At 45.9% G+C, this 11,916-nt stretch overlaps 1 protein-coding gene across 2 annotated transcripts in view; it reads right to left on the bottom strand.

Annotated features, from left to right (window-relative positions):
• Positions 1-5,646: 5,646 nt before the first annotated feature.
• FAF1 (Fas associated factor 1) overlaps positions 5,647-11,916 on the bottom strand; it is a 454,188-nt gene continuing 447,918 nt past the window's right edge. For both annotated transcript variants that reach the window (XM_055341966.1, XM_055341967.1), the window contains exon 19: positions 5,647-6,269. In XM_055341966.1, the coding sequence (XP_055197941.1) occupies positions 6,186-6,269 (84 nt within the window). In that variant the 3' untranslated portion in view covers positions 5,647-6,185. The remainder of the gene's footprint in view (positions 6,270-11,916) is intronic.

The raw sequence follows: 11,916 nt of genomic DNA, 5'->3' as shown, positions 1-11,916 counted from the left end.
AGGACAGGACATCGGCTCAGACGGACTCGGACCTTACCCTCGTGGAGTTGCATCTCAGGCAAAATCTGAGCTGAGTCTCAAGTTGGCTCCCACCTTAGGAGAGTTCCAGAGGAGTGGGGGGGGGGGGCGGAGGAAGGGACTCAGGGGCGGCTGACATTTCCCGGGCAAGCAGGCAGGGAAAGTGCAGGGGGACGCAGGGGCTTCCTGGGGCAGTGGGAGGAGGCGAGGGGCGTTCAGGCCCCCCCCCCCGGGGGGGCGGTTACCACGTTCTCTCCCCTGTGGCTTAGGCTGAGCCTCGGGCCCAGGTCAGGCGGAACCTCAGCTCCTCCCTACTAGCTGGGTGTCTCCGGACAGGGACATCCTCTGAGCCTCAGTCTCCCTCCCTGTGAACAAGGGCACTAGCGGCAGCGACCGAGAGCGGCGTGCAGGTGCCCGTGCAGGGCTCGCCGGGGCTCAGCACGGGTTCCCTTACCCTCCTCTCTCCCCGGCAGGTCCAGTCGGCTTTGTTCCGGCTCCGGTGCACCAAGGCGCAGTGGCCGTGGGCCGCCGGACGGCGCGGCCAGGCCCGGCCCCGGAACGCGGAGGATTGCGCCCCCGCCTCTGCCGTCGGCTTCCCCAGCGAGCGGCGTGAGACGGCAGCGACCACCTGCACACACGCACCGTTCCTCGTTCAGGCGTGTGCTGACTGGGTACCAGTCATTCTGCTGGGCCTGAGGATGAGGAGGGACTTTGGGGGGGCCGCAGTCTGCGGGGGGGGGCGGGGGAACACGTGAGCTGGGAGGCATGATTCACGGTGGTCCAGCGCGACCGAAGGGCGGCGAGTAAGGGTCCTACTCTAACCTGGAGATAGGGAGGGTGTCGCGAGGGTCAGGGAAACCGCTTAGGAGGACCTGAAGTGTCAAAGTGAAGGACGGAGGGGTAGGGGTCTGGTGGCAACAGAGGGGAGAGTGTCCAAGGCCAGAGGGGATGCAAAGCTGATGCTTTCAGAAAACTGCAGGTGACTCAGGATATGTGTTGAGGGCATGGCTGGAGGTAGGCGGGAAGGGGTGTAGGGGCCAGATGACAGGAGTCTTAAATGCAGGCTGAGTTTGGGTTTTATTTGGAGGGCAATGAAGGGTATGGAGGGTACGGAGGCATGGCTGTGGCTTGGTGAGGCAGGTGTTAGAGAGCTCTTTCTGGCAGCTGTGTGGAGACTGGTCCCGAAGAGAGGGACTGAAGAAAGGGAGATCAGTTAGGATGTGGTTTCATAATCCAGGTGAGAGACCACAAAGGTGGTCTTCCGAGGGAAAAAATGCCGGTGGGATAACAGATGAAGGAGGAAGGAATGGACTTTGGAGATGTCAAAGAGGTAGAAGCTATAGGTCCTTCTTAAATAATGCATGTGCTTTAAAACAAAAGGCGTTGCCTAAAACCTGGAGAGGAGTTATTTGGAGAGCTGAATTTTCTATGGAAATGGGGCTTTACCCATTTTTGTAACCATCAACATTTAAAAAATGTTATTATTGTGATTATTGGAAATGCCTTGGTAAAAGGTCATACTTTCCTGGAAGGTGGCACTGCATTGACATAAACAGCGGGAGCTTTAGAGTCAAAGGCCTGGGCCCCAAACTCTGTTCTGTTCCTTATTAGCTGTGGTGCTTGGGCAAGTCAAAGGTGAACTCTTTGAGCCTGTTGCTTCCAAATGGGGTCAAGATCACCGATTGGACAGGGTTGTTGTGGGGTTACATGTGGTAAGGTATGTGATGCTCTGAGCACAGTCCTGGGTACACCCTGAGTGCTCAGCAAGTTAGCCTCCTCCCCTCTCCTTCCCATGATGGCCCAGATGCAGCCTCTGGACGCTGTAACAGGGACACTTGGTGCAAGGCTCTCAAACCATCCCTGCAGGGCCCCAGGGTAGGACTCCTGGACTGCTGGCATTTTCACATTTCCTGTGTCCTTCTCCATAAGTGGCCACTTGTCACCCACACTTTCTTTTCCTTTTATAATCCTGGGTGAGTTTGTAGACCAGAGAATACCTAACTGCTTTATACGTTAACTGATGGCTAAATGTTAGTTTATTTAATCTTCACAACCTTATCAACCAAGTACTGTAATTATCTCCATTTTCTAGCACAAAAGTGGAGGCACAAGAAGGCGAAGTGGCTTCCCGAGGGCACACTGCTGGTAAGCGCAGGACCCAGGGAACATGGCTCGAGGTTATGCTCTTAGCCACACATTATATCACCTCTCAAAACTGAGAACCACAACTAATACTGTGCAAACTAGGAGTTAATAGAATGAAGACTGGAGAGGAAGTCTCTTTTAATGCTTTTCCTTTCAGGCCACACTTTCAAAATATAGCCAGGAGGAGCTGTAAGGCCAGGGGGTTGCTAGGGGTCATCTTCCAAAGCAGATCGAGATGAGGGAGAAGCACTAAATGCAGATGGAGGTTCAAGGCAAGAAAGACCAACAGTTGTATCTCCCCCCCTCTGGGGTTTGCAGCTTTCCTTTAGATAAAAGTGTGGCTTGATGAAAAGAAGAACGGGCAGATTCAACTTCTCAAATGGTCTGGTGGTGTTTGCATGAGGTACATGGTGGTTCTGAATTTTCTGGCATCGATACTGCCCACTGAGAATCTGATGAATACAGATTTTTCCTTCCAGAAAATTACATTTAATTTTTCATACACAATTGTGGAGGATGCCAAGGTCCATTCTCGGACATGAAATTTAGAGATTCTTTATGGAAGAGCTGTGAACCTGGAAATCAGCACCTAGGGCTCGAGTCTGGACTCTTCTACTGACATTCTGTGTGACTTCAGGCAAGCACTGCCTTTGAGCTCCATGTACAAAAATGGAATGATCATCTCTGCCCTGCCTTCCTCGCTGCAGTGGGCTGTGAGGATAAGTGTGGAAGGTGTAGAAACTGCAAAATGCTATCTGAATGTTATCAGGACACTGAGGTTCAGAGAGGTCACTTACCTTGAGGTCGCACAGCTATTAAGTGGCAGAACCAAGGTTCAAACTGGAAGACACGGAAGTCTCTAGTGTGTGTGTGTGTGTGTGTGTGTGAGAGAGAGAGAGAGAGAGAGAGAGATCTCCCTCCAAGAATTTTTAAAAAGACCAAATGAAAAAAAAAAAAAAAAGACCAAATGAGGTAATGCAGGTGACAGGGTCACCAGACTCTGACGTGTGATGTTTATGTGATTACTCCTGAATTTAGGGTCCATGTCCCATCCACCTGTGGGATCTGGGACTGGGTGGATGAGGGGCTGGGAGGGATGGAGGAGGAGTGTCAATCAGTGATGCTGCTCATGGAGACAACTAAGTCAGTTCCTTTTCCCCATCCAAATGAACGACGTCTGTGCCTTTGGGGAAATCTGTCAGAGCTCTGCAACATCTTTAAAACCTATCCCTTGGACCAGCGTACTCAGGTCAGTATGTGTAGCTTTGGGAGTAGCAATTTTAATGCAGCTGCAAACCTATTTTATGTGTCTAATGTCACCAAATAAAACTTATAAAAGCCTAAATCCTGTTCTCCTACATTAAAAAAGAAAGATTCCATAAAATATTCTCATCCAATTCAGACTTTGGATGCTTACAATTCAGAGATCAACACCTGTGTGTCCCAAAAAACTAGCGGTGCCAAAAAATGGCAACACTGCAAATCAGAAAGTGCCTTAAACCTTCAAGCTCATGCTCCAAACACAACTAATAATCTAAGAAACACAAAGGAATGAGCTGGAGTGGGGGTGAGGATGACAAAGAGCCCTGGAGCATCATGGCAAACAGCCCAAGAACACGGGGCTCGGTTCTGAATGGCTCCCTGGGCCTGGCGGCTGGGATGGAGAGCCCAGGGAAGTGTGAGGGCAGGAGGAAAAACTGTCGAAGGACGTTGTTATTTCTATGCTCGCAGAAGTTACTTAATAACTTCTTCTCTTGTGATAGCAAGTTACTTAATGTTTTTCTTAGAACCTAACTTTATGCAAGCCACTTTAACTTTGTGCTTGTAAGAAAAAGCCCCAAACTGCTTTGGCCTCCTGTTCTGGAGCTTGGGAGACCAGAATGACGTCACTGTACAGTGATAATTAGCAGAGGCCTTTCCCAGCAATGGGGGCCGATGGGCTGGTGTTACATGAGACTGACCTAGGAGAATCTCTCAAGACCGGGTTGAAAAAGGGTGTATAAATTTCATACACATTCAAGAAGCATTTAATAACTTTTATGAAATCGGGTGCAGAGTAAAGTCTGTATCACTGGAATACAGAAGTGAGGATGACAGGTCAGAACACTAGGATGAAGTCAAACCCAGATCGATGAAACAGGTTAACCAGGAAAGAAAATTCAGAGTCCTGTCTCTCCAACTGCCACCCACTCTTGCAGCTGTTCCTGAGTATGGCCTGGGTTCAGAGCTAGAGCATTTGCTCGGCAGCTACAGAACAAGGTCTACCTGAAAAAAGAAGAGCTGGCGCCCTTGTGCATCCACAGCATTGGAAATGACGGTCTTTGGGGCCATCGGTTAGGAAGGTAGGAGTGGAGCTGGGGAGGGAGTAGTCAGGTTGAACTCCCCCCACAGTGGGTCTCTTATCCTTTCAGCCTCCCTGGGAGACCTCTGGAGCCAGAGAAGGCCTGCACTGAAGCAGATGTAGCACAATCTTTTAGGAACACATCTCATAGGAGAGCGTGTTCGGGGATGTCCCTGGTTGGAGCATCAAAGAAGAGACATAGGAGTAATTTTCCTGGCCAAAATCCAATAGCCACTTCCAGAGAGAGGGAAACTGACCAGCCATATCTTAGGCTTCAGTTAGAGTCTTCTGAAAAACCCTTGATTTGGGCCAGGGGAAGAAACCCAGCACTTAAGAGTGTACACTGAACAAATACAAAATGTCAAAATCCAAAAACCACACCTGGGACAGAGACCACAGGTGACATAAAACCAGATATGGAGAGACATTCCAAGACTAAAAAGTCATTGGCTGTGAAGGCATAAACAGTGCTTTCAGGAACTAAACTTCAAACCCCAAATCCACAGAAAAACAAAAATCCCCAAATTATTTTATGTAGGTTCAAGCAACATATGTCTTCTGAGCTGAGCCCCCAGGTTTGCTCTCTTAAATATATGAAGTCAGAATTTTCAGCCATAGGATGAAATCTCTTTCATTCGAAATGGGAATCTAGTATCTAGTACTAAAGCGTTAAAAGAATAAAATAGTGGAGCAAGGTTTTAGACCGGGACTCAGAGTCCATGGGTGACTGATCAGATTTTGGTAATGGATGACAAGGTGCTTAAAATACCAAGTCACAAGGTCCAAACACATGATGGAGCAGGAGAGGATTGTGTGCAGTATACACAGTTGGACCAGCAACCTGGGAGCTGGTATCCATGAGGTTTTAAGTGCCCAAATTCAAATCTAACAGCAGCTTCTTACAGCTGGGCCAGATACCAAAGTCCTGGCACTGGTCCTCTTCACACTGTCTTAACATTCACATAATGCACTTCGACAGTTTTCCACGCTGCACTGGGACAGCAAATACCTCCTAGATGGACCCAGGAGACTCAAGGCAGCAGCAGTAAACCAGTATCTTGCATATATGTCAAATGCGGTCCTCAAAGCTTGTGAGCTTATGTCTTAGGTAAAGAAGTCAGAAAGTACCAACAAAAATGATATGCTTTTTTTTCCTACAACAATGTTTAATCTCCATGCTGAGAAGTCCCATTTGACTTTTCCCCCCATGCCTTTTAAAATTAGGTGACAAAGTAGAAATCCAGTCATGAAAATAAAAAGGCAGAGGTGTATGAGCCCTGGCTCAATGAGACATATCAAATACATAGCATCCTGGTGTCACAGGGCAGAGAGAACTGTCCTAGACAGTGTGGGGGAACGATGGGCACTGCAGAGGTAAAAATTCTACTTCGTGATCACTCACACGTGAACAGTGCATTAGTCATTGAACAAGGGTGAGGTGAGGGGTACGGGAGGGTGGCACAGTTGTAATTCTCTATGAGGGCTGGGAACATATACTCGTGGATGGGAAATTTTAAGTAGCTATGTTTATTATTACTTTTTTCCAGCAATCTTGCAAGAGGCAGAAGTGTGACATTGAGTTGAGTGAGACGAGCGTGTAGGTGGGTTGGCTGAGGAGCCCTTCTCTTGATGCAGGCCTCTGGCTTGTCAAGGAATGGCTGGTTCCACTGCTGGGTCATGTTTACTCTTTTGCTTCAAGGAAAAGGGTTTCTTGAGGGAACAACTTTACCTCCAATAAAGATTTATTTGGGTCCAGCTGGGTTACCTGAAAGGAAAGAAAACATATTTAAAAGATTGGAACCAGCCCTCTTTTCTCCACACGGCGTTCAGGTCCTACCTGTGCACACTGACTCTCAGCCTGCTACGCAGTGGCACGAGCACTTCCAAATCTATTATCTGTCTGATGTTCCGGTAAACCTGTGACACAGGTGGTGCTATTTCTATCTTCTAACCGAGGAACCCAGGGCTCAGGGAGGTCAGGTCTCATAGTTTAGTGGAAGAACTAGTATTTGACCACAGGCAGGCAGAGCTTGAGGACACCAGGCCTCTTCCTGGGCAGGTGGAAAGTCCATGCCTCCTGCATAGCACAGCTTGGCCGACGGAACAGGAGCTCCTTAGGAAAGGGTACTCACTGGCTGAACAACCGATTGGCATTCTTGGGGACCTCTGCTTGGTTAGCTCCTAAGAGCATGGAGAGACTTTTCTGCTCGGCAGGAAAAGAGCTAAGTCTTGGGGGCTGATCTTCTGGCTACACTTTCCTGTGGTAAACTGGACAATGCCTACTGTACCATGTCCAAAGATGAATATCCTCTCCTGAGGAGAATCTCCCTAGGAAGGCATATCGTAATCTCCTCGTTGGCAGGGTGGGAGGATATTTTAGTTTAAAAAAAAGGAGTCAATACCATAATAAGATTGTATAGCTTAGAAATAAAAACCCCTCATTATTTAATAGTATGAGCTATAGAGAGTAAAGCTAGACAAAATCTTGGCTCAGATGGGATACGCTAGTCATACAGGAATCCTAACGTAGGTTTATGATCTCTTAGGCCGGGGGCAAGGATAGACAATTTAGGAATCGGAGAGTGAGAGAAAGAAACAGTTTTCCTATTTATCAGAAGGGAGTATGAATTTTAAAAAGTTGAGAAATACTAGTTTAGTGTAAGGGACAGTGGGCTTTGGAACCAGAAAAACTCTGGTTTAAATTACAGCTGTGTTGGCTATTAGCTTTGTGGCTTTGGAATTAGTATCAACCTTCATTTCAACCAGGACTGATGTGAGGATTAAATGAGAAAAAATATATAATTAGCACAGTGTCCGGCACAGAACAGGTGTTCAATGATGTCTACTGTGTATGTGAGTAACTAAGGATGGACAGACACACAGATAAGTGGACAAGTCTGCATGTTGTGTGATGAGAGGCTGAGTAGCCTGCCTTGTGAGATACAGGGGCTCTGGGCCTGTGGTCCACAGAGAATACAGCATCTGAGGTTTGCAATCTTGTCCTCTGCTCAACTCAAGCCACACTTAATGAGATGGCTCTGCTGTCTTCTAGTCGAGGGAGATGAGGGCCCTGGGAGGACTAGTGTCACAAGCAGGCTGGAGAGCTGGAGGAGGAACACTATCTTGACTGTATCCAGATGGAAACCTGGTATGCCCAGGAGGGTCATTAAGGAGACACATCAACCTCCAGAATCCCTCTCTGCTTGTAAGGAACCCAGAGCAAAGCAGCTCTACTGGTATCTCTTGGGCTCTGGGCAGATGGGCAGGCAAGGCGGTGGGGAGGGCCCAGCCTGCTGTCTGTCTTCCAATGCACTGGGGGGGAAGCTGCTGGCAAATGTTTACCCACTTCCCCAATTAATGTACAATATTGTGCTGTCTCTTGTCAACAGAGCCTCTGCTTCAGACTCATTGGTATTTTCTGTCCAGCTGCTTCTGCTATTGTTCTTAATTAACATGCCAGAGCTCTTCCGGCATCTTCTACTTTGTTATTTGTGGTTTGTAAATATGATGTTTGTTAGGAGAAACCATCATCATAATAGTGCCAGAGCGGTGCATACCGGCAGAAAAATACACTATGAAGCACTATGAAGCTGGGAGGCTGGAGCCTCAGGCCCAAACTGCACCTTGCCTAAGCTGTCCACACACAAGGTTAGAGGTTGAAAAAACATACCCACTTTGTACATGAGAAAAGTGTGTCCAAGGAAAGTTAAGTGATTTTTTCTGTCACTTTGGGCTAGACAGTTGGGACTTGAAAAGGAGGAAACTAAAGTTTCTTGAATGCCTATTACATGCCAAGGACTTCACGTTATTTGATTCCTGTAACAATCATGCAAGGTAGGTGGAGGTGGCAAAATTGAGGCTCAAAGTTGCTGCCACTGGTTAAAGCCATGTGGTTAGTAGGGTCTGTCTGTATAGTATAATGGTTAAAATGACTGAAACAAACTTACATTCAAATCCCTGTTCTCACTATACTACCTCTAGACCTTGAAGAGGTTCTGTAACCAGAGAGCCTACGCTTTCCCATCTCTAAGATGAGACTAATCAGTTTTTTCTTCCTAGGTCGGTGTGATGGTAAATGGAGTGCTGGTAAAGCTTCTGGCACAATACCCAAGCCAGTACATGTTCATTCAACGGTAGCCACTACTGGCTGCAATGTTGCCTTGGAGAGGGGTCCTGGTCTAACTTCACAGCTGGAGCTCTTTCCCAGAAGCCTCCTGGAGCTCAGGCCTGCAGGCTGCCTTTCTTATTTCTGCCCTGCTGCCCTGCTAGGGTAATGCCTCAGTTACTAGAGATTCCCTTGCATAGCTTCAGTGCGCTGAACCACTTCATAGCAACCATGACTGTTTGGGGGCTGTTCCTTCTGGTACCCCAGATCAGAAGTAATCTTTTTCTTCTTTGATGTTCATTTCAGATAGGAATTTCAAAGTGAACAAGGGCAATCTCTGCTTCCATTCTTTTTTTGCCTGGCATGGAAAAAAAGACTGTGGGGATCCTAGGGGGATAGGTGGCCATGCTGTGGAACCATCCTGCAGTGCTCTGGGTCCCATGCAAGAGGGAACTGAGAAGTGGTGGTGGTGGTTGCTGCTATAGGGAAAGGGGTATCTGAAGGACTGCCACATAGATCAGACTCATGTGTAGCGCCCGTGGGCAGGGCTGGGTCTGGTGCAGTAAAATCCCAGGGAAGCAGAATTCAGCTGACCAGAAAGAACTTTTTAATAAAGGAGCAGCTGCTGGGTGTGCTGCTGGGCTACTTTCTTCTTCCTCCTGTTCTTTGTTTTCTTCTTGTTCCCAACCATCATCATAGCAGCAACTACCATTTACTGAGTACCTACCATGTGGCCGGAACCAGGCTAAGTACTTTCTCTATAGCACCTTAACTAGTCCTCAGAAAAGCCGAACGGAGTAGGTATTATTACTGCCATGGTACAGCATTATCAGACCAACGTGCAGACAGAGTAAGATTTTGCACTCAAGTCTTCGACTCCAAAGCTCATGCTAACCAGAGTGCTTCTGGCTAACCTGTCAGCAGACTACCTTGTGACAGGGGAGGAGGAGGGAGAGTGGACACAGTGAGTGCATTCTCTGTTGTCCCTAGAAGCATTCAAATAAGGGCATTTTTGAGACGATGATGAAGATAACGGTAATGCTAACCTGTATTTAGCATTTATTTTGTACCAGGCATATTCCAAGCATTTTATATTTACAAAATAATGTGATTCACATGATGTACCTGAGGTAGGTACAATTATTATTCCCATTTTACAGATAATATAACTGATCCATGGAACACACCAAGTAACTCACCCAAGGTCTCAAAGCTACTCAGGACAAAGCCAGAATGTGAATCTAGCTTTGCAATCCATATGCTGAACTGCTACTCTAGCGGCCAGGGGTGTGGCTAAGGGTAGGATCCACCCACAGAGAAAAGGTGGATGAGATGCCCCTGAGGCTCTTTCTAACCAAGCTTCCAAGAGATAAGATCTTCACTTTAAGAATGGCAAAAGATCAAGGGTCAGGAAAAAAAATCCTGAAATGTTTATAAAATACGAATACAAAAACCCAATCTAAGCTTGTGCTCTGCCATTTACTCGGGACTTTACTGAATTATTGACTCTCTAAATCAACAGAGAAACCCACCCTTTGGGACTTCGTGGGAGAGAAGGCGTATTCTCAGATAAGATGTATGGCCTGACTTTGCGTTAGAAAAGGAAGGTCAATCACCTTGACATTTTATTCATTATACTTGGGAAACTTGGATGATATATCTTATTAAATTAATATTTTGGAAATTTGGCTTTGTAAAACTTGTTTACATTAGAAAAAATGGTACAGGGATCCCTGGATGGCTCAGCAGTTAAGTGCCTGCCTTCGACCCAGGGTGTGATTCTGGAGACCTGGGATCCAGTCCCTCATTGGGCTCCCTGCATGGAGCCTGCTTCTCCCTCTGCCTGTGTCTCTGCCTCTCTCTCTCTCTCTCTCTCTCTCTCTCTCTCTCTCTGTCTCTCATGAATAAATAAATAAAATCTAAAAAAAAAAAAGGTACAAATAGAGCTATTCTTTCCGAGATCAATTTTCTCAGCAGCCTGAACTTTCATATACATCTTATTTCTATTACTTCCTTTGTAAAAAAAAGTCTAACATTGCTGCTAAGAAAAATGTGACTCAGCGGACAGAGTCTCATCCTAGGCCATACCAAAGAGAGTCCCAGGATGCTAGGGGGAGAAAGTTCCTTGAATGCCAAAGTCCAATCCCTTCATTTCACAGGTTGCCTACCTAAGGCTCAGAGAAGTCAAGTGACTTGGCCCAGGTCACACAGTTAAGAAGAAAGATGTAGTCCTGTACCCTAGACTTTCTGACTTTCAAACAGACTTTCTGACTTCTGTTTTGGGATTCTTTCTAGCCATACCATTCTGCCTCTCACTTAAAAAAAATACCTGAACATAAATATAATACTACCATTGGACGGAGGACTACCTGAGAGCAGCAGCTGAGTGATACTAAAAATAATAGTAGCAGCAATACATGCATAGTGCTTTATAGTTTGCAACATATTTATACAAATATTAACTCAGCATAGATATTATCAGTCCTTGTTATTTTACTTAATTTTGCTGAAATAATGCTTTTATTTTGAAACTGAAGGGGCACCTGGGGGACTCAGCAGTTGAGTGTCTGCCTTTGGCTCAGGGCGTGATCCAGTCCCACATCAGGATCCTTGTATGGAGCTTGCTTTCCCCTCTGCCTGTGTTGTTTCTGCCTCTCATGAATAAATGAATAAAATCTTAAAAAAAAAAAAAAAGGAAACTGAATAAAGTTAAGTTTGGTAGTCCAATATTTTCACATTTAGGAAAAAATGCTAGGTTCAACAAATGGTACTGGAACAACTAAACACTGACATGCAAAAAAAAAAAAAAAAAAAGGAGCTAGATGCAGACCTTACATGCTTCCCAAAAATTAACTCAAAATGGATTATAGACTTAAAAGGTATAACACAAAACTCTAAAATTCCTAGAAGATAACATAGGACAAAACCTAGATAACCTTGGAATGGCTTTGATTTTTTAAGATACAACACCAAAGGCACAATCCACAAAAGAAATAATTGATAAAGCTGGACTTCATTAAAATTAAAAACTTCTGCAAAACACACTGTCAAGAGAACAAGAAGACAAGCCATAGACTGGGGAAAAATATTTGCAAAAGACATATCTGATGAAGAATGATTATCCAAAATATACAAAGAATTCTGAAAACTCAACAATAAGAAAAGGAACAATCCAATTAAAAAAAGGGTCAGAGATCTTAAAGATACCTTATTAAAGGAGATCTGCTGCAGATGGCAAATAAATATATGATAATATGCCCTACCACATCATGTGCTATCAGGGAAATCCAAATTAAGGTAACAATGA

This window comes from Nyctereutes procyonoides, unplaced genomic scaffold (genome assembly GCF_905146905.1).
Source record: "Nyctereutes procyonoides isolate TBG_1078 unplaced genomic scaffold, NYPRO_anot_genome, whole genome shotgun sequence".
Lineage (NCBI taxonomy): Eukaryota > Metazoa > Chordata > Mammalia > Carnivora > Canidae > Nyctereutes > Nyctereutes procyonoides.
Note: the sequence above shows the minus strand (reverse complement) of the source record. Positions and strands in the feature narration are given on the sequence as shown.